Consider the following 25,989-nt stretch of genomic DNA (forward strand, 5'->3'; position numbering starts at 1 on the left):
TATCCCTTTTAATAGTAACACTTTTGTATCCCTTTATCATCTTGCACTATACATATGTGCAAGTTCCACAATACTTTGATAGTGAATGCAATAGAAGATAAACCGATATAAGTTTATCTCTTATACTACTTTTCTCCTTATATTCTCCCTACCTTTTAACACAGCCGAAATAATGAATGAGATGATATAATAGACTAGTTGAGGAAAAAGTAGAAAAGGGTAGGTAATTAAACAACAAGACATGAGGACAAGAAAGACAACTAAAAAAAGTATTATTAGTCTAGAGTCTGAATTTGGTGTCTCCAACTATTCCTATCTAGAGGTGTTCAACGGGTTGGGGCGGGTCGAGGCGGGTAGGGTAGGGGTGGGTCATGTCAAATCTTAAACGGGTCGAGGCAAAGCAAAGCCCGTTTGACCCACTTTGACCCGATGTTTAAAAGTTCATAAAATATTTTTTTTTATTATACTTTATGGCCTTTTGGATCGACCCACTTATGTAAATATTAATATCATTTAAAAATATAATAAAAAAAAGGGGTAAATTTTTTTTTGCAATTAACGTGACCCGCTAATGACCTATTAAAATGTGACCCGACCCTTAATCCATTGGATCAACTCAATTAAAGATAGTTTATCAAAGACACCGGTCTCTCGAAAATTTGTGTTACTTCGAAAAAAAAAAAAAAAATTCCGTAGCCCTTGTTTTTTCCTCACTATAAATACAACTTTCTCCTAGCGTATTTCTTTTGAAACAATTTACAGTTCTCCTTCTGAAGAACGCAATACAATTCTCTGTCTCTGGTTTTCTTAGTTTTCTCAATCTTTCATAACAATGGCATCGTCTTCATCCGAGAAGATAATAACCCTAATGAGTTCGGATGGACAGACATTCGATGTGGAATCCGACATCGTCGAATCGCAAAGTCTGATGATCAAGAGCCTTATCAAGGGTCACAACTTCACCAATGGTGTTACTCCGCTTAAAGTTCATGCAGATATTCTGCCGCACATTCTCGATTACTGCAAAAAACACGCCAAACAGGATCCACCTATAAATGATGAAGAACTCAAGAAATGGGATGAAGAATTCATCAAATGTAATTGGAGTATCTTGTTTGATCTGACTATGGCTGCTAATTATCTTCTTATGGATTCTTTGATTGATTTGACTTGCCGAACAGTGGCCGACATGATTAAAGGTATGTCTGTGGAGAAAATCAGGGAAGATTTCCAAATCAAGAATGATTTTACACCTGAAGAAGAGAAACAAGTTCGAAATGAGAATTCATGGGTATTCGAGAGATTCTGAAGCTAAAATTGATTTCTTGTTTAAGATTTTTTATAACTTAATTTAGATTCTTTTCTTGTTTGGTGGTATTTAAATTCCATTTGATGAAACAAAAGTAGTTTTTCATCATGTTTGTTTGTTTCAACAGTCTCTGTGCTTCTTCCCTCCCCTTTTTATAGATTAACTCTGTTTTCTTCTATAACATTCATGTTTTCTATTCAATACAAATTTTGTTCTTTATCCTACAAAAAAATTCTTTTGTGTGATTATAATTTCAGAAATTTGTTGTTCTTGAAGTTATTTCTCTCAGCTTCTTCCTAAAATTCAATAATATTGTAGAATTAATTGGGTTTTCTCATTATTTAGTTTCTTAAATTTTGATTTAAATTTAACTATTCAAGATAAACAAACAAATTAACATTAACAAATATTCAATTATTCAAAGAACATAAACAAAAAAAATCAAGAAACAACATTCTAACAAATTCAAGAATCAAGATTAAGAATAAAGATTAAGATTAAAATTAAAGATTACAAGATAAAGATTAAGATAAAGAGTGAAAATACCTAAAAAAAAAAAAATCAAAATTTTGATTTTTTAGGGTTTTTGTGAAGAGAGGCTGTGAGCAGCCACAGCCCACAGCAGGCAACGAGCAGCAGCGGCAGGCAGACAGCATCCGTGAGCGTCTGAGGTGGCTCCGCGGGGTGAGGGCATGAGGCGGTGCGGTAGAAAACTGACCCCTAATTCCCAAAATTCAGAAATTTTATTTTTTAAAAAATTTTTTTAAAAAAATTCGCATAGGGCATGTGCCCGGGGAGGCCTATACATAGATCCACCCCTGGTTGATATTATAAATGTTTTGACAGTTGCAAATAACATTGTTAATAAATCTAACAAAGGATCTTTTATGAAAAGCAGTAATTACTTAAGACAATTGCTCATTTATCGTGTTTATTCAAAATAGATTCAACGATCCAATATTTACCCGACTTTGTAATCGAATTCGACTTAATCCGACTTTAAAATGCAATTAAATTTACATAAATTAATGCGGACACAAGACTCTATATTAAACCAACTCAAAACCCATGACCCGAAATCAACCCATGACCCGAATGAACACTTGTTCTTAAGCATACATACTGATTTTGACATTACCATAAAATACAAAGGAAAAAAATGACAACTAGAAATACAATTTCATTTATAGGTATAGGAAAAACAAACAATCAATCCCTTCATGTAATCTAAGACCAGTAGGATAATCTCTCCTACTTTAAGCAAGCTCTTTTTGCATTATTGACAAAATTCTTCAGAGCATAGCAAACCTAATATAATCTTTCTTTACACGATAATCCCAGCGGATAAAAACTTCGATGATTGAGCGATAGAATTATGAGCTTTTCAATCTTGGACTAGTTTTGGAGAAGTATCTTCTAAGAGCAAGCATTATAACCCAAGTACTCTTTGTAATCTTCTCTTTTATCATCAGAAGTAAGGCAGAGCTCAAAACAGTCTTCAAAATCTGCGCCTGTAAACCTTTATAATATCCCGATATTCCTTCATATTTCCAAATGTTGTAGAATACTTTCGAGATTGTTTTACGAGCTTTCTTTTGTGTTTCTGGCAGCTTCTCTTCTTCTGTCTCTGCTGCCTGAATCACAACTTTACACCTGCACAAAACTTAAACCATTTGATTTAAGGAAAATTATCAGGAATAATACAACCTTTTGCTTATTTTCCTACAATAATACCAATTTTTGATTAACCATGAATAATACTAACTTAGGGGTATTTCCCTAGAATATCCCTAAAATACCCCTAACATGCTAAAAATCAAACTATAGAAGATTATATGACAAAAAAAATAGGAAATTAGTTGATAAACTAAAGTTGGTATTATTCTAGAAAAAAAACCCCTAAGATAGTATTATTCATGGTTAATCAAAAATTGGTATATTGTAGCCTGTAGGGAAATTAATGAAAGACTGTATTATTATAGGTATTTTGTTCATGACCTATATTACTCGGATTCTATTACACACGTACTTGTGTCTGCCTATTGGCACCTTGACATTTCAACATGGGTATTTTTTTTAAGGAAATTCGCAGAATCATAAAAGTAGCGGTGGGAAGTTGTCAAAGGCTCACCTTGACACAACTACACGAGTTTGAGGACGACAATTCAACATGTTTTTTCAGGTGTCTGTTTTTGAGGAACAAAAGAACCACGTACCTAATTGCTGGATATGTCAAGCAGGTGGCAATAGTCTTGGAGAGAGCTCCCAGTAAAAATGCAGCAGAAGCAGATAGAGCTTGTGGGGATGAGTCCGACTTTCTGCTATTGGTTTTTAGGAGTCTGTTTTTGAGTTGATCAAAAATTGTGTACTAGCAAGACAAAACAAAGTCAGTTTTTTTAGCTGTTCGCTAGAAAGATCTATAACATGAAATTTACCAGACAAGGGTACAGGAGTTGAAATCACATACCTGGATAGACGGATTTGCGGTCAACAGAAGAGAGATGCCAAGTCCATCAAAGGAATCACTCCATTTGCCTTCAGTGAGGGTCTTCCAGAGCCCTTTAGACTTACCAAACTCGCTCGTTTGCATTTTGGATGATGCTGTATCTAAAGGCTGTAAACTCAAAGCAGAAATAAAGCAATCAGCCAAAGGTTCGATGCAATACAAGTAAAGGAGAGAGGAAAAAAATGCTTCATTTACTTTGGAATACTTAGATGTGACAGTTAAGTATAATCAAATTTCAGTTTTCCCTCTGACAAGAACATACCCTTGCTATATCGCCATATCCAACAAAAACCTTCACCTAAACTTTTTAGGTATGGAAAAATTAATTCTAAACAATCCCATCGTAGTTGATGAGACCATTGTAAGGTAGAAAACTTTTAGTATGCTTAACTAATAGGTTCATGTATTAAGTCTAGTTTAGTTGGAAAGTATGAATAGTTACGAGTTATGATTAGGTGAAAAACCAAAGGTTGTACTCATCATTTGTAAGAGAGTAATACCACATCAATAAAGAGATATACAAGCAAAATATTAAGTTCTCTTACTTTATCTCTCCTAGCATCTCACAAATTTTTCCTACTTCCCCTTCCAACAATTAGTATCAAGAGTCATAAGTTCAAGGCATAAATTCCACATATATCTGCAAAAAATACCCAAATACAAAAACCCCAAACACATGGCTTATGCATCTTCTACAAATAAGGACCTTCAACCAGAAATAATTCACATATTTGATGGAGAAAATTGTGATTTTTGGATGCTAATTAAAGATTAGCTTAAGAGACAAAGATTTATGGGAAGTAGTAGAAAACGCTTCGAAAGCCAAAGCAACATTTTCTCAGGTTGCTAACACCGTCAAGAAGTGCAGCTCCATCTGAGGAGATCATCTGTGACAAATACCATTTTTCTGAGAATGATTATTGCAATTTCATCAAAAGAAGCATGAGGTACTTTGCAAAGAGAGTTTCAAGGAAGTGGGAAAATCAAAACCATCATACTTACAACGTGAGACGAAATTATGAAAATCTAAGTAAGAGTCTAAGGAAAACATCAACAATTATTACACAAGACACAAATTTAATTAATCAAATGAAGATGTAAAGAGATTAAAATAAAGAAGTAGATGTTGTCAACAAAATCTTGAATCTCGTCGCAGAAGTAAATGATAGAGCACTGGTGTGATTGAAAGCACAAAGGTGGTTTGGCCACAAAAGCAAGAATGACAAGAAAGATTGAACGAAAGAACAAACACAAGTCTGGATTCAAATAGTGCAAAAACAAGGCCGCATCACCATATCGCGACCGTATCGTAAAGGTTTTTGAGTTTACAGCGGCTGAAATATTGGCCGAATTGATTGCGAAATCAAATCATCCATATTGGTCGTGAAATTTGTTTCGCGCCTGTTACTGCGACCGTATTTTTGCACTATAGTCTAGAAGGATCATTTTAGACCAGTCATAAAAGCAAGATGACGAGAAGCAAGAAGTCAAAAACATTTTCAAGTGTAATTCTGCAAAAGGAGGAAATGCAATTGGAAAAGAAAGGTAAGTTTCCTCCATTTGGAATTTGTAAGAGAACTAATCACCTAGAAAGTGATCGTAGAGGAATAGGTATGCCTCAATGCAACCATTGCAAGTGGTTTGGTCATACAAAGAAAGTTTGCAAAAGGAAGCGGAATCAAGAACAAGCACAAGCACAAGCACAAGTTTCAGAAGAAGTAGGTTGGTGTGCATGAAGATGGCCAAGAATTAACAAATAAATAGTTAATTGATAGTGGTTTCAATAACTACATGACTAAAAAATCATCCGATTTTTACTCAACTTTATACTTCAATTATCACATTAGGAATGTAGTTGTTAGATCAAGTTGCAAACGCACAATTGCAATAGAGACTTGCCAAGGAGTAAACCATATCAAGAATGTCTTGCAAAAGATTTTTCATTTTTTTTATTTCCTTCTAGATTCTTCATTACCTTGTCTTTTCTTCCTTTGTCAACTTAAACTTTGAGTGTTTTCTTTCTTCTGGTTTTTTCTTCTGTCAATTTTCCTGTTCTTGTTTTTCCAGCTTTCAGCTAGTTTATTTCATAAATTCTATCTCTTTTTTTTTTAAATTCTTCTAGAGTTCTAGTTTTATCACATTGTTTTTTTTATTTGAGAATAGGCTAGAAAACCCATACAAGTAAGGGGAATAGGGAATCAATCATTCGTGTGGGTGTTGAGAATCAAACCACTTAGTTTTTTATCACATTGTTATCAAAGAACACAAAGAGAAAAACGATGTGGAACCCACAAAAGGGCACAATAAAACACAGAACAATTAGGCAAAATGCTTTAAAATGGGGTTTTAGGTACCCTCTAGTACCATTTTGCACTATATTAGTGGCATAGTGCAATGGAAAAAAATTTCAAATCTTTAAGCAATATATCAAATATACTTTTTTATAAGCATTTAAGCAAATAAGTGATCCTTGCCTACGAAAAGCTTGAGTTTTCACCTTGCGCTTAGCCTCTAGGCTCTAACACCTCTATTTCTCGGTGTGCTTTGCGCCTTTTAAAACTAAGTATTTAACAAAGCCTTATTCTCCATTTGAATTGAAATTCTTTTTAATTAAAAGGTGTAACTTATATATAGAAGCTTCTAGACTAAGGTTAGATATGTAGTATAAACATTAGATAATTATGCAACAAACTAAAATTCAGTAGAGTTTTGACATCATACACCCCCTGCGAAAAAAAAAGAAGCCCGAGAGGCCTTCTAGATCAACATGTCATGAATGCATACGAAACTCAAGAAAATTAAAATAACGTAGCACATGATAAAGGTTATTCATCAACTAGAAATATGAGAAATTAACCTGTGTAATAATACTGGTGCAAGCCCCTGCAGCAGCAGCAACAATCAAGTTTGCCACTGTGCCCATAGACTTAGAATTACTTCTCTTCAGGTAAAGCCTCTTTAGAAAGCTGTATCCATAAAAATAAACAAACTGTTGTATAACAGATTGCAAGTTCTTTGTCCCTAAACCCTGATATAGAGAAAGAACTTGACCATTATGTATGGCTTCCCATAAAACATCTGAAAGGTTCCTGTGGTACAACAAAGTGCAAAACTTTTAAGTAAGTAATATAAATAAAAAAAAGAAAATATGGCACCAAAAAAAGCATAGACCTAAATCAACTTATAGCTCATCATGCTCTTCTTTTATAGAAATACTTAAGTAATTAGACATTCATTAGTGATATCCAACTATGATAACTTAGGTCAAAGGGTCCAAGGGCATTATTGTCTTTTCACTATTATTAGTCTTTGTATTGTGTCGATTAGATTAGTTGTTATTCTTTGTAGTTGTCTCTTGGGGCTTAGGCTATATAAAGGGCCACCCTTTGTAATAATAATTAGCTTTGGAAATAATAAAAATAAGGAAGTATCTTTTGGGAGTCATTGGGCAGACTCAAATTGTCCAAACTATCAAGTTTCGGTAACGGGTCCGACTGATCTGTTACACCGACATGGAATGTCCCCATGACTTTAGTACAAAAAATCTTCCAACATTTAATTCAAAGACATAAGTCATAACTTATCGTCTAAATGATATGGAACCTGATCAAGCTACCATAATGGAAAATGCTAAAGAAGCAATCAACAACAATAATACTCTAGTGAAGGGTGAACTCGTGCAAAAGTATATATACCATTATACTATAGTGCGTGCTTGAGAGATTCGGAGATGAAAGCGTGATAACATGTATGTCTTGTCATCAAATTGATGCTACATTCGACTTTATATATGAGAACTTTATTGGTCAAAAGTTGCATCTATTTGGTGGTAGAAGGCATATTAAACGACAAAACTCGAATGACATGAGTTACTTTTTGCAAAAATCACACAAAAGAAGGGGAGAAAACACATGTAGTGCAAACTCAATGACAATTTACCTGAGAGTGATACAGGCACCAGTTAACAACTTTCTGAAATTCTGTTCATTGTGCAAAAATAGTTTCAAATGGTGTCTGAATTCATTCTGTTCCAGTCAGTTTATAGTATGGTCTTTCTAACAGCTCGAAGTAAAAATTTATAATGCCAGATTCTTTTCTATAGTTGATTTTGCACATCTACAAATTTGAGGATGTTTCTCTACTAAGTCAGGTTGGGAGTCTGGTTTTGCAAGCAGGTCTTGTAAAAAAAAGCACCATATCTGGAAGTAGGCAGAGCTTGCAACCTTTGTGGATGATGAAATGTCCAAATGTCATTGGCAAAGAGATTTCGCAGTCATATTGTTGAATTTGGATGAAAGAAATGTTTTTCTTGGTAGTACATTGAAACATGCATATATGACATGACCAACAACATTCACAAGAAAACATGAGGAACACGTTGATGGGTTTTAATTTAAAAACATTGGATAGAGAAATTTTTTTGGGTTTGAGAAGGGGAGAGGCACCAGAGCTTTAACCACCACTTTCCCTTCTCTCCCTTGCATGAGTCACAACCTCATCTCCTCTTTCTTTCCTTCTGATTCACTCCTCTTTCCACACCCCCCTATCTCATCAAGCTCCTTCTTCCTCTCTCTAACCGCAATCTATCCTAACTCTTCATTCTCTCCAAATCCCATCATTCCTCTATAATCTAAAAATTTGACATCCATGTCATTACTTCAAATCTTGAGTATTTCAAAAGAAATCAAGCAACTCATTTTGTAAAACTGACAGGAAAAAAAAGAATGTCAACTATGACTTAAAAAAACATCAACTCTTTAACCAAATATCCTAGGTCCATTAGAAATCCGGTCCAAATTTTCCATAATATGGTGAATTGACATTTTATGGACACTGTCACCCTTTGCACAACATTGGACCGGTAAAGTTCTACAACAATTCAAAAGTCGTGGAAGAGGATACGTATGCAGATAAGAAGGCATGCGTAGAGCATAGTTCAAAATAAGATCACATTGCATAGCATAGAGCGCTTCGTAAAGGGTTTCAAATTAAAAAGAATCAAAGTTGCCCGCGTGGTAAAGGTGTAAAAAACGTGTTTTGTATTGTTTCGAGGGATATCTCACACTTTCGGCCAATATTTACTCCCAATACCGCATCATCCTACATTCCTACCCGTAACCGTGACTACAACCGTTACCTTATTTTTGCACTATGGCGTAGAGTAATGTGATATTCTCAAAGTTTTCATAACTTGATAAACCAATGTCTAAAATCTCCACAACTACAAAATTCACCTATGACATGTTCACTTGCGTTGATGGAGCAAATCACCATACAACTATAAAAAGAGTGAATTGGAGGTAAGGAATTTGCATTTCATCAATGGTTTGCCAAGATGACAATGAGAAAAGTATATAAATGGGAAAGAATGGAAACCCTGAAAGAAAGAGGAGAATGAAGGAGAGAGATTTGGGTAGGGTAAGATTTTGTAATTGGAAGTTCTTATTCATCAATGGTGGGTTCTCCATTGGAGAGAGAGGACGAAGAGGGTGTAAAGAAAGACAGAAAATATGAAAGTGAAACAGAGAGATAAAAGGTGGGTAGTGGAAAGGGTTATGATGGACAAATCTATGGTAAATAGCTCAATAATTCATGTCCACTTTTAATTTATGTGAAGTTCCATATGGTGTTTGCTACCAAGAATTATTAAGAAATAATCTCTTTGTTATCACAAGGATGATAGTGTGTACATAAGTGATAATTACTTAAAGTAGTGTTTGGCAACATAGAATTCATTTGAAAATAGGGAATTTAATTCTTGACAAATGACAGTTCCAGGCTACCACAAATCTTTTTATTGTTTCGATCTACATTTTGTAGTAGCGGAAGCTTAACTCCCAGAGTATTTTTTTTTACTCATTAGTTGTGTTTCCCAAGAGCGCAATATGTCCTTTTCCCTTAAAGTTTTGTTATTTCACTACGCCTTTATGCATTGCTAGTCATTACTCATCTATATCTTAACAGAGAGGATATGCTAACTGCGGGAGAGAAGGCTCCAAAAACTTTTCTAATGTTCATTTGTCTCACATAGTCATGGGAGGCTTGGAGCATAGCGTAAAAATGCGATAATGGTCACAATCGTTGTAACACAACGATGATGCAGTAACGGGAGTGACGTGGTTATTGTAATGCCTAAATATTGGTCGAAAACATAAAATATCCCCTTGATACGGCTCAAAATGTGATTTTTACGCCTTCACAACAAGAGAAATATCTCCTATTTTTTAAAAACCTCAACAACGCGGCCGACGCAATGCAGTGCAGCCTTGATTTTACACCATGGATTAGAGGGACTTTTCGTACACCTCATCCTCCCATCTTTAGCTTGAGTTATTGTGATATGAAATTGAATAAATTGGGTGGGATAGATTAAAAAGAAAAGTGGGGTAAATTTCGTGTGATGGAGGGAAAATAGATCTCTGATTCTCAGATATGCAGTAACTGATCCTACTTCAGAACCCCCAAAATTGAAATCAGCAAAAAAAATGTTGGAACAATTCATGCATGACCTTCTTGTTCATTCAATCAAACATAGAACAAATTTTGAAAGATCAGACCTAAATCAAACAACACCACAGAGCAACAGAAGCAATGAATTCAATTGGGCACAAAATCAAAACCAACAGGAATTCGGCAAAGAACTAGCATGAAACTGAAAACCCAGAAAAGATAAGAAAAATGGAAACCTGTATCTTTGTTGATGTCGAGAACGAGCTTCAGCTTGATACTTGGTTTTACAAGTGTCTAAAGGGTACAACACAGTGGTGCTAACCAAAGCACCAATGGCTCCAGATGTTGCCTCAGTTAATGATTCGAAATTTAAAGCCATCTAGAGATACACATAAAACAAAAAGAACCCAAATCTTAGTTTATGAAAATTACATTAATCAAGAAAGAACATTCACAAAAAACAGAGAAAGTTGGAGGGCAGATGTGATTTGTGATTTGGGTTCGATCGAGAATGGAAGAAAATGAAGGGAATTGAATAAGAAGGACAAAGGAGTAGAGGCAATAGTATTAGAGTGACCCACCCAGTACCCACATGGTTTTGCTGTCATTTTCGCATCGTTTTCAGATTTGGAATTGTTTTTCCAGATTTTAGATGTTCTTCAATCACCACCAACGACTCCTATCTGGCTCATGGTCTTCTCAATAGTCATTCAATAATCTGAGGTTTGGATTCTAAACTTCTTTCTTTCCATTTTACGCCAAAATAATGCCCTAATGAAGCCAAATCTTACAAACATACTTCTTGAGGATTGCATTGTGTACTCGTTGAAGAGCAAATACCACTTGGATTCGATTTCATCAAGTCCTTTCAAAACCCTCGATCTATCCTAGAAGTATTCATTCGAGTTATCGGATCGATTTTGGGTTAGGTATTTCGGGTTGGTTCAAAATTGAATCTTGTGTTCATGTTTGGTTTTGACATAATTGTGACGTTCGATTATAAAGTCGGGGGAATACCAGATCATCGAGTCTATTTGAACACCTTTGCCTATAATAAAAACTATTTCACTTCTTATTTGTCTTTATTTGTTAATTATTGTATAGCCATTTTTTTTATTATAATCCTACTTTGGATTGTCTAATAATCTAATATTTTTCATACATTTGCCCACAACATACCATATTATTAGTAATGTGTAATAATAAGGTATATTGGTAGTAAATTAAGCCAAATATTGGATTATTCACATCGAACTAAAGGTAAAAATTAAATTATTAAAAAATAATCTAATGATGAGATTATTTGCAACAACAGCGTTAATGTTATTTTTCCTTTATTATAAACTTTTTTGTTTACCCCTCTCCCTTCAAAATTCTCTCAACTCCTTTCTTTCTGTATTATTTACCATATTTATCATTCATACTATACTCAAATCTATGCAACAAAACTCACACCATAATACCAATGAGCATCTTATATTATTTGACATAATTTTGTCTGATCAATACTTAATATGTGTAATTTCTCTATTATAATTGATGGTAATTTATAGATCAAAGTTGATTTCCAGTAAAACGTTATATTCACCTAAAATAATCGATATATCTCAATTATTCGTGTTGTTTATATTTAATTATTACACTTGACAAAAAAATCATTTGCATTCTGGTTATATATCACTTCTCTTTTTTCAATCACTATAGAAACAATGAGTTCCCAACCAAGATTGAAATCGATTTATGATATTGATAGGGTTAGATAATAAACCAACCTTGTAGAAAATAACAGTTAATATTTAGATTTTTTTACTAATAACTTCCTATTATTAAGGAAGATTATTAGGGTATTTTTAGGATTAGATTATTTTTAGGAAAGCTAGTTTTTTCTTTAAGTTATGTTTTGTATAATTAGAGCTTGTTATTTCTTTTCTTAGTAATGTGAATATAATTCTAAAAATCAGAAATCTCTCTTGAGTTCTATTTTTCATGGTATCAGAGTCGATAGTTCGATCAAGATTTTAAAATGGTAGGTCCGAAAAAAATGGCGTTCTGACCCTAACTGATTACTTTCACATGCGAACTTGACGGGGGTTCGGATGTAAGGGGGGTGTTGGGATGGGTTATCCCACATCGACAAATTGAAAATGGCGTCCACGCTTTATAAGTTATTGGAGACCTTTTTCCCATAGCCATATGGTTTTGGGATGGTAAGTATCTCCTTGGCTTATAAAGTGTGTGCACCTCGTGTCTCCTCGTTAATATGTTGGTATTCATAATAAGTCCAGCCTAATTTATCAAACCTCATACCGACCAAATGCATTGGTAGATTTAATTATAGTTGGCAAGCTAATGGTGGTAGCTACGTAATCGTTTTATCGACCAAAAAACATTTGATAACTATAAAGTCGATTCCACCGACCAAAGAACTATTTGCCATGGAGTCAAACCTAGTTTGAGTTATTAGGATCTATCATGTATCCTTAAATTGACTTTCCCTTTCACAATGTTTACATGAGGCCTTATTACTAGCCCTCTGATTATGTTAAGAGAACCTAAGGCTTAAATCCTAATCTTTTTATTCTTGCTTGCTTATCTTAGTGGTTCTTTTTTTTTTTTTTTTTTTTTTGTGCTTGCTTGCTCTGACTTATCTGTTTGCCTCTCTTTCTTAACCCTTTTTACCTTACAGCATTACACCAGCTCAAATCTAACAGACCTTGTGAAGATGACCCTTACTTGATATAATACTCGTAGAGAATGATTTGTTTTTATAAATTTCTTTTGCATAAAAGGGTTTTAGAACATTTCATGATGACCAACTAAAATATGTTTATAAAATATCCTTCATCATCCAACATAGAAATAAAATAACATTTTATGAATAATGGGAACATGATAACATTTATTAAGCTCTAATATCAAACTAGAAGTCAAAGATGAACTAATAGTCCCAATTGTCATAACATCAAATTTTGCTTAATCTCCAATGTGTACTTCTACCCCACTCTTAGCAAGTTTTGTACTCCTTTCTTGTCGAAAATTTGAAAAATATAAGCTTTATTGACAAAAAAAATTTTAAAAAAGGTTCGAGGAAACTTTGTTCCAAAAATAAGCACTTGTTGCTCCAATGCTAGGTTTGGAGTTTGTTCGCTGTTAATAACAACAAACAATTGAGTAGGTTAAAAATAATCAAGTGTTTGTTCGTTGTTATGAAGAGCGCACAAGGATTTTGGTCAAAAAGATAAATGGATTTTTCTCTATTTTAAACAGTGAAGAAATCTGTTTGAAGTAGTTTATAATATTCCAAGAGGATCCAATAGCATGTAGGACAATGACACATGTCTCTAATTTGTTATTGTTTAACTTTGTTATGTACTCGGCTTTCTTCCCTTTTTAGTGAAATTTTACATTCTTCTCCTATTTTCTCAGTTACAAAAAACAACAAAACTCAGATAAACAATGGTGAAATCAATCTCTAAAATTTAAGTGAGAGAAACAAAAAATCGCAGCAATTTTGATTAGGTTAATAGACACAAAAATTATATCACTTCAATTTATAATCATCAAGAACAAAACGACCATTATCAACCCACAATTACAACCTCCATTGTCAAAACTCTAAATCCACTACTATAGCTTAAACATCTTTTTGCTCCTTTCCTTTCCTATCAATTCAACTCACTCAAAGACTCATCCTTTGATATGAAGGTCAACACTTTTTCACTCGTTTGTCATCATTATCTCACCAAAGTTCCACAATAAAAACCTAATATCCACCATTAATAGTCGCTCTTCAGCCTCCATAGCCAATTACCTTCAACTTGCATCACTATTAAACTTAGCTATGGATTACCCAAATCAAGAAAAGACCCATAAATAAAGTTATGAGAGAGGCGAATTTATAAGAGAGAAAAGGAAGAACAGAACCAGTAATTTTAAAGGAAGAGAGAGAAAGTATTATATTATGATTAGCTAGCGTGACTCAACTGCCGGTTAATTTAATAGTCCCCTATGTGAGATCCGACGGGATCATCGTATCCCTTTTGTTTGTACTTCGCTTTTAAAATACGATATATACACTATCATATTTCTATAATTTTAATATTAATAATACTATAAAATAATAATAATAATAATAATAAAATTATTCTATTAACTAATAACTAACGAAAATCTCTCTATATATTTTATATATTAATTACTTTAATAGTAATAATTACGTTAATAATAATTAAAATCTTAAATATATATATATATATATATATATATATATATATATATGTATATATGTATATATATGTATATATATATATATATGTATATATATATATATGTATATATATATATATATATATATATATATATATATATATATATATATATATATATATGTGTGTGTGTGTGTGTGTGTGTGTGTGTGTGTGTGTGTGTGTGTGTGTGTGTGTGTGTGTGTGTGTGTGTGTAAATATATATATATATATATATATATATATATATATATATATATATATTAGTAAAATATATTATTCTATTTTATATTTATATATATTTCTCCTTCTAAAAATAAATTAAAAATAAAGTTATATTTTGAATTTCATTTGCATTTTTTTCTTTCTACATTGTACTTAAATTGTAATTTCATTTTTTTAATATTTATATTGACAAGAGTATATTGAACAAATATAATTCAATTTTGAAGTCAAAATAAATAATGAAATAAAAAAAATGAATTGGTTTCTTTCTGTCTTCTGAAGAACTTTCTCAGTCTATTTCTTTCTCCTAGCGTATTTCTTTTGAAACAATTTACAGTTCTCCTTCTGAAGAACGCAATACAATTCTCTGTCTCTGGTTTTCTTAGTTTTCTCAATGTTTCATAACAATGGCATCGTCTTCATCCGAGAAGATAATAACCCTAATGAGTTCGGATGGACAGACATTCGATGTGGAATCCGACATCGTCGAATCGCAAAGTCTGATGATCAAGAGCCTTATCAAGGGTCACAACTTCACCAATGGTGTTACTCCGCTTAAAGTTCATGCAGATATTCTGCCGCACATTCTCGATTACTGCAAAAAACACGCCAAACAGGATCCACCTATAAATGATGAAGAACTCAAGAAATGGGATGAAGAATTCATCAAATGTAATTGGAGTATCTTGTTTGATCTGACTATGGCTGCTAATTATCTTCTTATGGATTCTTTGATTGATTTGACTTGCCGAACAGTGGCCGACATGATTAAAGGTATGTCTGTGGAGAAAATCAGGGAAGATTTCCAAATCAAGAATGATTTTACACCTGAAGAAGAGAAACAAGTTCGAAATGAGAATTCATGGGTATTCGAGAGATTCTGAAGCTAAAATTGATTTCTTGTTTAAGATTTTTTATAACTTAATTTAGATTCTTTTCTTGTTTGGTGGTATTTAAATTCCATTTGATGAAACAAAAGTAGTTTTTCATCATGTTTGTTTGTTTCAACAGTCTCTGTGCTTCTTCCCTCCCCTTTTTATAGATTAACTCTGTTTTCTTCTATAACATTCATGTTTTCTATTCAATACAAATTTTGTTCTTTATCCTACAAAAAAATTCTTTTGTGTGATTATAATTTCAGAAATTTGTTGTTCTTGAAGTTATTTCTCTCAGCTTCTTCCTAAAATTCAATAATATTGTAGAATTAATTGGGTTTTCTCATTATTTAGTTTCTTAAATTTTGATTTAAATTTAACTATTCAAGATAAACAAACAAATTAACATTAACAAATATTCAATTATTCAAAGAACATAAACAAAAAAAATCAAGAAACAACATTCTAACAAATTCAAGAATCAAGATTAAGAATAAAGATTAAGATTAAAATTAAAGATTACAAGATAAAGATTAAGATAAAGAGTGAAAATACCTAAAAAAAAAAAATCAAAATTTTGATTTTTTAGGGTTTTTGTGAAGAGAGGCTGTGAGCAGCCACAGCCCACAGCAGGCAACGAGCAGCAGCGGCAGGCAGACAGCATCCGTGAGCGTCTGAGGTGGCTCCGCGGGGTGAGGGCATGAGGCGGTGCGGTAGAAAACTGACCCCTAATTCCCAAAATTCAGAAATTTTATTTTTTAAAAAATTTTTTTAAAAAAATTCGCATAGGGCATGTGCCCGGGGAGGCCTATACATAGATCCACCCCTGGTTGATATTATAAATGTTTTGACAGTTGCAAATAACATTGTTAATAAATCTAACAAAGGATCTTTTATGAAAAGCAGTAATTACTTAAGACAATTGCTCATTTATCGTGTTTATTCAAAATAGATTCAACGATCCAATATTTACCCGACTTTGTAATCGAATTCGACTTAATCCGACTTTAAAATGCAATTAAATTTACATAAATTAATGCGGACACAAGACTCTATATTAAACCAACTCAAAACCCATGACCCGAAATCAACCCATGACCCGAATGAACACTTGTTCTTAAGCATACATACTGATTTTGACATTACCATAAAATACAAAGGAAAAAAATGACAACTAGAAATACAATTTCATTTATAGGTATAGGAAAAACAAACAATCAATCCCTTCATGTAATCTAAGACCAGTAGGATAATCTCTCCTACTTTAAGCAAGCTCTTTTTGCATTATTGACAAAATTCTTCAGAGCATAGCAAACCTAATATAATCTTTCTTTACACGATAATCCCAGCGGATAAAAACTTCGATGATTGAGCGATAGAATTATGAGCTTTTCAATCTTGGACTAGTTTTGGAGAAGTATCTTCTAAGAGCAAGCATTATAACCCAAGTACTCTTTGTAATCTTCTCTTTTATCATCAGAAGTAAGGCAGAGCTCAAAACAGTCTTCAAAATCTGCGCCTGTAAACCTTTATAATATCCCGATATTCCTTCATATTTCCAAATGTTGTAGAATACTTTCGAGATTGTTTTACGAGCTTTCTTTTGTGTTTCTGGCAGCTTCTCTTCTTCTGTCTCTGCTGCCTGAATCACAACTTTACACCTGCACAAAACTTAAACCATTTGATTTAAGGAAAATTATCAGGAATAATACAACCTTTTGCTTATTTTCCTACAATAATACCAATTTTTGATTAACCATGAATAATACTAACTTAGGGGTATTTCCCTAGAATATCCCTAAAATACCCCTAACATGCTAAAAATCAAACTATAGAAGATTATATGACAAAAAAAATAGGAAATTAGTTGATAAACTAAAGTTGGTATTATTCTAGAAAAAAAACCCCTAAGATAGTATTATTCATGGTTAATCAAAAATTGGTATATTGTAGCCTGTAGGGAAATTAATGAAAGACTGTATTATTATAGGTATTTTGTTCATGACCTATATTACTCGGATTCTATTACACACGTACTTGTGTCTGCCTATTGGCACCTTGACATTTCAACATGGGTATTTTTTTTAAGGAAATTCGCAGAATCATAAAAGTAGCGGTGGGAAGTTGTCAAAGGCTCACCTTGACACAACTACACGAGTTTGAGGACGACAATTCAACATGTTTTTTCAGGTGTCTGTTTTTGAGGAACAAAAGAACCACGTACCTAATTGCTGGATATGTCAAGCAGGTGGCAATAGTCTTGGAGAGAGCTCCCAGTAAAAATGCAGCAGAAGCAGATAGAGCTTGTGGGGATGAGTCCGACTTTCTGCTATTGGTTTTTAGGAGTCTGTTTTTGAGTTGATCAAAAATTGTGTACTAGCAAGACAAAACAAAGTCAGTTTTTTTAGCTGTTCGCTAGAAAGATCTATAACATGAAATTTACCAGACAAGGGTACAGGAGTTGAAATCACATACCTGGATAGACGGATTTGCGGTCAACAGAAGAGAGATGCCAAGTCCATCAAAGGAATCACTCCATTTGCCTTCAGTGAGGGTCTTCCAGAGCCCTTTAGACTTACCAAACTCGCTCGTTTGCATTTTGGATGATGCTGTATCTAAAGGCTGTAAACTCAAAGCAGAAATAAAGCAATCAGCCAAAGGTTCGATGCAATACAAGTAAAGGAGAGAGGAAAAAAATGCTTCATTTACTTTGGAATACTTAGATGTGACAGTTAAGTATAATCAAATTTCAGTTTTCCCTCTGACAAGAACATACCCTTGCTATATCGCCATATCCAACAAAAACCTTCACCTAAACTTTTTAGGTATGGAAAAATTAATTCTAAACAATCCCATCGTAGTTGATGAGACCATTGTAAGGTAGAAAACTTTTAGTATGCTTAACTAATAGGTTCATGTATTAAGTCTAGTTTAGTTGGAAAGTATGAATAGTTACGAGTTATGATTAGGTGAAAAACCAAAGGTTGTACTCATCATTTGTAAGAGAGTAATACCACATCAATAAAGAGATATACAAGCAAAATATTAAGTTCTCTTACTTTATCTCTCCTAGCATCTCACAAATTTTTCCTACTTCCCCTTCCAACAATTAGTATCAAGAGTCATAAGTTCAAGGCATAAATTCCACATATATCTGCAAAAAATACCCAAATACAAAAACCCCAAACACATGGCTTATGCATCTTCTACAAATAAGGACCTTCAACCAGAAATAATTCACATATTTGATGGAGAAAATTGTGATTTTTGGATGCTAATTAAAGATTAGCTTAAGAGACAAAGATTTATGGGAAGTAGTAGAAAACGCTTCGAAAGCCAAAGCAACATTTTCTCAGGTTGCTAACACCGTCAAGAAGTGCAGCTCCATCTGAGGAGATCATCTGTGACAAATACCATTTTTCTGAGAATGATTATTGCAATTTCATCAAAAGAAGCATGAGGTACTTTGCAAAGAGAGTTTCAAGGAAGTGGGAAAATCAAAACCATCATACTTACAACGTGAGACGAAATTATGAAAATCTAAGTAAGAGTCTAAGGAAAACATCAACAATTATTACACAAGACACAAATTTAATTAATCAAATGAAGATGTAAAGAGATTAAAATAAAGAAGTAGATGTTGTCAACAAAATCTTGAATCTCGTCGCAGAAGTAAATGATAGAGCACTGGTGTGATTGAAAGCACAAAGGTGGTTTGGCCACAAAAGCAAGAATGACAAGAAAGATTGAACGAAAGAACAAACACAAGTCTGGATTCAAATAGTGCAAAAACAAGGCCGCATCACCATATCGCGACCGTATCGTAAAGGTTTTTGAGTTTACAGCGGCTGAAATATTGGCCGAATTGATTGCGAAATCAAATCATCCATATTGGTCGTGAAATTTGTTTCGCGCCTGTTACTGCGACCGTATTTTTGCACTATAGTCTAGAAGGATCATTTTAGACCAGTCATAAAAGCAAGATGACGAGAAGCAAGAAGTCAAAAACATTTTCAAGTGTAATTCTGCAAAAGGAGGAAATGCAATTGGAAAAGAAAGGTAAGTTTCCTCCATTTGGAATTTGTAAGAGAACTAATCACCTAGAAAGTGATCGTAGAGGAATAGGTATGCCTCAATGCAACCATTGCAAGTGGTTTGGTCATACAAAGAAAGTTTGCAAAAGGAAGCGGAATCAAGAACAAGCACAAGCACAAGCACAAGTTTCAGAAGAAGTAGGTTGGTGTGCATGAAGATGGCCAAGAATTAACAAATAAATAGTTAATTGATAGTGGTTTCAATAACTACATGACTAAAAAATCATCCGATTTTTACTCAACTTTATACTTCAATTATCACATTAGGAATGTAGTTGTTAGATCAAGTTGCAAACGCACAATTGCAATAGAGACTTGCCAAGGAGTAAACCATATCAAGAATGTCTTGCAAAAGATTTTTCATTTTTTTTATTTCCTTCTAGATTCTTCATTACCTTGTCTTTTCTTCCTTTGTCAACTTAAACTTTGAGTGTTTTCTTTCTTCTGGTTTTTTCTTCTGTCAATTTTCCTGTTCTTGTTTTTCCAGCTTTCAGCTAGTTTATTTCATAAATTCTATCTCTTTTTTTTTTAAATTCTTCTAGAGTTCTAGTTTTATCACATTGTTTTTTTTATTTGAGAATAGGCTAGAAAACCCATACAAGTAAGGGGAATAGGGAATCAATCATTCGTGTGGGTGTTGAGAATCAAACCACTTAGTTTTTTATCACATTGTTATCAAAGAACACAAAGAGAAAAACGATGTGGAACCCACAAAAGGGCACAATAAAACACAGAACAATTAGGCAAAATGCTTTAAAATGGGGTTTTAGGTACCCTCTAGTACCATTTTGCACTATATTAGTGGCATAGTGCAATGGAAAAAAATTTCAAATCTTTAAGCAATATATCAAATATACTTTTTTATAAGCATTTAAGCAAATAAGTGATCCTTGCCTACGAAAAGCTTGAGTTTTCACCTTGCGCTTAGCCTCTAGGCTCTAACACCTCTATTTCTCGGTGTGCTTTGCGCCTTTTAAAACTAAGTATTTAACAAAGCCTTATTCTCCATTTGAATTGAAATTCTTTTTAATTAAAAGGTGTAACTTATATATAGAAGCTTCTAGACTAAGGTTAGATATGTAGTATAAACATTAGATAATTATGCAACAAACTAAAATTCAGTAGAGTTTTGACATCATACACCCCCTGCGAAAAAAAAAGAAGCCCGAGAGGCCTTCTAGATCAACATGTCATGAATGCATACGAAACTCAAGAAAATTAAAATAACGTAGCACATGATAAAGGTTATTCATCAACTAGAAATATGAGAAATTAACCTGTGTAATAATACTGGTGCAAGCCCCTGCAGCAGCAGCAACAATCAAGTTTGCCACTGTGCCCATAGACTTAGAATTACTTCTCTTCAGGTAAAGCCTCTTTAGAAAGCTGTATCCATAAAAATAAACAAACTGTTGTATAACAGATTGCAAGTTCTTTGTCCCTAAACCCTGATATAGAGAAAGAACTTGACCATTATGTATGGCTTCCCATAAAACATCTGAAAGGTTCCTGTGGTACAACAAAGTGCAAAACTTTTAAGTAAGTAATATAAATAAAAAAAAGAAAATATGGCACCAAAAAAAGCATAGACCTAAATCAACTTATAGCTCATCATGCTCTTCTTTTATAGAAATACTTAAGTAATTAGACATTCATTAGTGATATCCAACTATGATAACTTAGGTCAAAGGGTCCAAGGGCATTATTGTCTTTTCACTATTATTAGTCTTTGTATTGTGTCGATTAGATTAGTTGTTATTCTTTGTAGTTGTCTCTTGGGGCTTAGGCTATATAAAGGGCCACCCTTTGTAATAATAATTAGCTTTGGAAATAATAAAAATAAGGAAGTATCTTTTGGGAGTCATTGGGCAGACTCAAATTGTCCAAACTATCAAGTTTCGGTAACGGGTCCGACTGATCTGTTACACCGACATGGAATGTCCCCATGACTTTAGTACAAAAAATCTTCCAACATTTAATTCAAAGACATAAGTCATAACTTATCGTCTAAATGATATGGAACCTGATCAAGCTACCATAATGGAAAATGCTAAAGAAGCAATCAACAACAATAATACTCTAGTGAAGGGTGAACTCGTGCAAAAGTATATATACCATTATACTATAGTGCGTGCTTGAGAGATTCGGAGATGAAAGCGTGATAACATGTATGTCTTGTCATCAAATTGATGCTACATTCGACTTTATATATGAGAACTTTATTGGTCAAAAGTTGCATCTATTTGGTGGTAGAAGGCATATTAAACGACAAAACTCGAATGACATGAGTTACTTTTTGCAAAAATCACACAAAAGAAGGGGAGAAAACACATGTAGTGCAAACTCAATGACAATTTACCTGAGAGTGATACAGGCACCAGTTAACAACTTTCTGAAATTCTGTTCATTGTGCAAAAATAGTTTCAAATGGTGTCTGAATTCATTCTGTTCCAGTCAGTTTATAGTATGGTCTTTCTAACAGCTCGAAGTAAAAATTTATAATGCCAGATTCTTTTCTATAGTTGATTTTGCACATCTACAAATTTGAGGATGTTTCTCTACTAAGTCAGGTTGGGAGTCTGGTTTTGCAAGCAGGTCTTGTAAAAAAAAGCACCATATCTGGAAGTAGGCAGAGCTTGCAACCTTTGTGGATGATGAAATGTCCAAATGTCATTGGCAAAGAGATTTCGCAGTCATATTGTTGAATTTGGATGAAAGAAATGTTTTTCTTGGTAGTACATTGAAACATGCATATATGACATGACCAACAACATTCACAAGAAAACATGAGGAACACGTTGATGGGTTTTAATTTAAAAACATTGGATAGAGAAATTTTTTTGGGTTTGAGAAGGGGAGAGGCACCAGAGCTTTAACCACCACTTTCCCTTCTCTCCCTTGCATGAGTCACAACCTCATCTCCTCTTTCTTTCCTTCTGATTCACTCCTCTTTCCACACCCCCCTATCTCATCAAGCTCCTTCTTCCTCTCTCTAACCGCAATCTATCCTAACTCTTCATTCTCTCCAAATCCCATCATTCCTCTATAATCTAAAAATTTGACATCCATGTCATTACTTCAAATCTTGAGTATTTCAAAAGAAATCAAGCAACTCATTTTGTAAAACTGACAGGAAAAAAAAGAATGTCAACTATGACTTAAAAAAACATCAACTCTTTAACCAAATATCCTAGGTCCATTAGAAATCCGGTCCAAATTTTCCATAATATGGTGAATTGACATTTTATGGACACTGTCACCCTTTGCACAACATTGGACCGGTAAAGTTCTACAACAATTCAAAAGTCGTGGAAGAGGATACGTATGCAGATAAGAAGGCATGCGTAGAGCATAGTTCAAAATAAGATCACATTGCATAGCATAGAGCGCTTCGTAAAGGGTTTCAAATTAAAAAGAATCAAAGTTGCCCGCGTGGTAAAGGTGTAAAAAACGTGTTTTGTATTGTTTCGAGGGATATCTCACACTTTCGGCCAATATTTACTCCCAATACCGCATCATCCTACATTCCTACCCGTAACCGTGACTACAACCGTTACCTTATTTTTGCACTATGGCGTAGAGTAATGTGATATTCTCAAAGTTTTCATAACTTGATAAACCAATGTCTAAAATCTCCACAACTACAAAATTCACCTATGACATGTTCACTTGCGTTGATGGAGCAAATCACCATACAACTATAAAAAGAGTGAATTGGAGGTAAGGAATTTGCATTTCATCAATGGTTTGCCAAGATGACAATGAGAAAAGTATATAAATGGGAAAGAATGGAAACCCTGAAAGAAAGAGGAGAATGAAGGAGAGAGATTTGGGTAGGGTAAGATTTTGTAATTGGAAGTTCTTATTCATCAATGGTGGGTTCTCCATTGGAGAGAGAGGACGAAGAGGGTGTAAAGAAAGACAGAAAATATGAAAGTGAAACAGAGAGATAAAAGGTGGGTAGTGGAAAGGGTTATGATGGACAAATCTATGGTAAATAGCTCAATAATTCATGTCCACTTTTAATTTATGTGAAGTTCCATATGGTGTTTGCTACCAAGAATTATTAAGAAATAATCTCTTTGTTATCACAAGGATGATAGTGTGTACATAAGTGATAATTACTTAAAGTAGTGTTTGGCAACATAGAATTCATTTGAAAATAGGGAATTTAATTCTTGACAAATGACAGTTCCAGGCTACCACAAATCTTTTTATTGTTTCGATCTACATTTTGTAGTAGCGGAAGCTTAACTCCCAGAGTATTTTTTTTTACTCATTAGTTGTGTTTCCCAAGAGCGCAATATGTCCTTTTCCCTTAAAGTTTTGTTATTTCACTACGCCTTTATGCATTGCTAGTCATTACTCATCTATATCTTAACAGAGAGGATATGCTAACTGCGGGAGAGAAGGCTCCAAAAACTTTTCTAATGTTCATTTGTCTCACATAGTCATGGGAGGCTTGGAGCATAGCGTAAAAATGCGATAATGGTCACAATCGTTGTAACACAACGATGATGCAGTAACGGGAGTGACGTGGTTATTGTAATGCCTAAATATTGGTCGAAAACATAAAATATCCCCTTGATACGGCTCAAAATGTGATTTTTACGCCTTCACAACAAGAGAAATATCTCCTATTTTTTAAAAACCTCAACAACGCGGCCGACGCAATGCAGTGCAGCCTTGATTTTACACCATGGATTAGAGGGACTTTTCGTACACCTCATCCTCCCATCTTTAGCTTGAGTTATTGTGATATGAAATTGAATAAATTGGGTGGGATAGATTAAAAAGAAAAGTGGGGTAAATTTCGTGTGATGGAGGGAAAATAGATCTCTGATTCTCAGATATGCAGTAACTGATCCTACTTCAGAACCCCCAAAATTGAAATCAGCAAAAAAAATGTTGGAACAATTCATGCATGACCTTCTTGTTCATTCAATCAAACATAGAACAAATTTTGAAAGATCAGACCTAAATCAAACAACACCACAGAGCAACAGAAGCAATGAATTCAATTGGGCACAAAATCAAAACCAACAGGAATTCGGCAAAGAACTAGCATGAAACTGAAAACCCAGAAAAGATAAGAAAAATGGAAACCTGTATCTTTGTTGATGTCGAGAACGAGCTTCAGCTTGATACTTGGTTTTACAAGTGTCTAAAGGGTACAACACAGTGGTGCTAACCAAAGCACCAATGGCTCCAGATGTTGCCTCAGTTAATGATTCGAAATTTAAAGCCATCTAGAGATACACATAAAACAAAAAGAACCCAAATCTTAGTTTATGAAAATTACATTAATCAAGAAAGAACATTCACAAAAAACAGAGAAAGTTGGAGGGCAGATGTGATTTGTGATTTGGGTTCGATCGAGAATGGAAGAAAATGAAGGGAATTGAATAAGAAGGACAAAGGAGTAGAGGCAATAGTATTAGAGTGACCCACCCAGTACCCACATGGTTTTGCTGTCATTTTCGCATCGTTTTCAGATTTGGAATTGTTTTTCCAGATTTTAGATGTTCTTCAATCACCACCAACGACTCCTATCTGGCTCATGGTCTTCTCAATAGTCATTCAATAATCTGAGGTTTGGATTCTAAACTTCTTTCTTTCCATTTTACGCCAAAATAATGCCCTAATGAAGCCAAATCTTACAAACATACTTCTTGAGGATTGCATTGTGTACTCGTTGAAGAGCAAATACCACTTGGATTCGATTTCATCAAGTCCTTTCAAAACCCTCGATCTATCCTAGAAGTATTCATTCGAGTTATCGGATCGATTTTGGGTTAGGTATTTCGGGTTGGTTCAAAATTGAATCTTGTGTTCATGTTTGGTTTTGACATAATTGTGACGTTCGATTATAAAGTCGGGGGAATACCAGATCATCGAGTCTATTTGAACACCTTTGCCTATAATAAAAACTATTTCACTTCTTATTTGTCTTTATTTGTTAATTATTGTATAGCCATTTTTTTTATTATAATCCTACTTTGGATTGTCTAATAATCTAATATTTTTCATACATTTGCCCACAACATACCATATTATTAGTAATGTGTAATAATAAGGTATATTGGTAGTAAATTAAGCCAAATATTGGATTATTCACATCGAACTAAAGGTAAAAATTAAATTATTAAAAAATAATCTAATGATGAGATTATTTGCAACAACAGCGTTAATGTTATTTTTCCTTTATTATAAACTTTTTTGTTTACCCCTCTCCCTTCAAAATTCTCTCAACTCCTTTCTTTCTGTATTATTTACCATATTTATC

General features: G+C 33.8%; 4 protein-coding genes across 6 annotated transcripts; 2 read left to right on the forward strand and 2 right to left on the reverse strand.

The window, feature by feature from the left end:
* Positions 1 to 224: 224 nt before the first annotated feature.
* Positions 225 to 1,613, forward strand: LOC130816292 (SKP1-like protein 12). The gene has a single exon (XM_057682842.1). The coding sequence runs from the start codon at positions 833 to 835 to the stop codon at positions 1,307 to 1,309; it is 477 nt and encodes a 158-aa protein (XP_057538825.1). The 5' UTR covers positions 225 to 832; the 3' UTR covers positions 1,310 to 1,613.
* Positions 1,614 to 2,214: 601 nt separating this feature from the next.
* On the reverse strand, positions 2,215 to 11,090 carry LOC130816266 (peroxisomal adenine nucleotide carrier 1-like). Of its 2 annotated transcripts, none has more exons than XM_057682840.1 (6): positions 10,847 to 11,090; positions 10,502 to 10,644; positions 6,673 to 6,904; positions 3,777 to 3,923; positions 3,526 to 3,677; positions 2,215 to 2,962 (listed from the first exon to the last, which is right to left on the reverse strand). In XM_057682840.1, exons 1-6 carry the CDS (start codon positions 10,871 to 10,873, stop codon positions 2,683 to 2,685), a joined length of 981 nt encoding a protein of 326 aa, XP_057538823.1. In that variant the 5' UTR covers positions 10,874 to 11,090; the 3' UTR covers positions 2,215 to 2,682. The 2 variants fall into 2 exon arrangements, with proteins under 2 accessions (XP_057538823.1, XP_057538824.1); XM_057682841.1 differs by having other exon boundaries at positions 2,821 to 2,972; positions 10,847 to 11,032.
* A 4,051-nt stretch (positions 11,091 to 15,141) lies between these two features.
* On the forward strand, positions 15,142 to 15,924 carry LOC130816334 (SKP1-like protein 12). Its single transcript, XM_057682845.1, has one exon. It carries the CDS (start codon positions 15,142 to 15,144, stop codon positions 15,616 to 15,618), a length of 477 nt encoding a protein of 158 aa, XP_057538828.1. The 3' UTR covers positions 15,619 to 15,924.
* A 598-nt stretch (positions 15,925 to 16,522) lies between these two features.
* Positions 16,523 to 25,398, reverse strand: LOC130816308 (peroxisomal adenine nucleotide carrier 1-like). Of its 2 annotated transcripts, none has more exons than XM_057682843.1 (6): positions 25,155 to 25,398; positions 24,810 to 24,952; positions 20,981 to 21,212; positions 18,085 to 18,231; positions 17,834 to 17,985; positions 16,523 to 17,270 (listed from the first exon to the last, which is right to left on the reverse strand). In XM_057682843.1, exons 1-6 carry the CDS (start codon positions 25,179 to 25,181, stop codon positions 16,991 to 16,993), a joined length of 981 nt encoding a protein of 326 aa, XP_057538826.1. In that variant the 5' UTR covers positions 25,182 to 25,398; the 3' UTR covers positions 16,523 to 16,990. The 2 variants fall into 2 exon arrangements, with proteins under 2 accessions (XP_057538826.1, XP_057538827.1); XM_057682844.1 differs by having other exon boundaries at positions 17,129 to 17,280; positions 25,155 to 25,341.
* Between the last annotated feature and the right edge of the window lie 591 nt (positions 25,399 to 25,989).

This window comes from Amaranthus tricolor, chromosome 1 (genome assembly GCF_026212465.1).
Source record: "Amaranthus tricolor cultivar Red isolate AtriRed21 chromosome 1, ASM2621246v1, whole genome shotgun sequence".
Lineage (NCBI taxonomy): Eukaryota > Viridiplantae > Streptophyta > Magnoliopsida > Caryophyllales > Amaranthaceae > Amaranthus > Amaranthus tricolor.

What these genes read in the sequence shown, in the direction of transcription:
- LOC130816266 (XM_057682840.1), bottom strand. Translation starts at nt 10,873, where the DNA reads ATGACAGCAAAACCATGTGGGTACTGG. An exon ending in CAAAACCATGTGGGTACTGG is followed by an intron (nt 10,645 to 10,846) that starts GTGGGTCACTCT and finishes GTGTATCTCTAG; the next exon opens with ATGGCTTTAAATTTCGAATC. An exon ending in CGACATCAACAAAGATACAG is followed by an intron (nt 6,905 to 10,501) that starts GTTTCCATTTTT and finishes GTTGTACCACAG; the next exon opens with GAACCTTTCAGATGTTTTAT.
- LOC130816334 (XM_057682845.1), top strand. Translation starts at nt 15,142, where the DNA reads ATGGCATCGTCTTCATCCGAGAAGATAATAACCCTAATGAGTTCGGAT.
- LOC130816292 (XM_057682842.1), top strand. Translation starts at nt 833, where the DNA reads ATGGCATCGTCTTCATCCGAGAAGATAATAACCCTAATGAGTTCGGAT.
- LOC130816308 (XM_057682843.1), bottom strand. Translation starts at nt 25,181, where the DNA reads ATGACAGCAAAACCATGTGGGTACTGG. An exon ending in CGACATCAACAAAGATACAG is followed by an intron (nt 21,213 to 24,809) that starts GTTTCCATTTTT and finishes GTTGTACCACAG; the next exon opens with GAACCTTTCAGATGTTTTAT. An exon ending in CCGCAAATCCGTCTATCCAG is followed by an intron (nt 17,986 to 18,084) that starts GTATGTGATTTC and finishes TTGTCTTGCTAG; the next exon opens with TACACAATTTTTGATCAACT.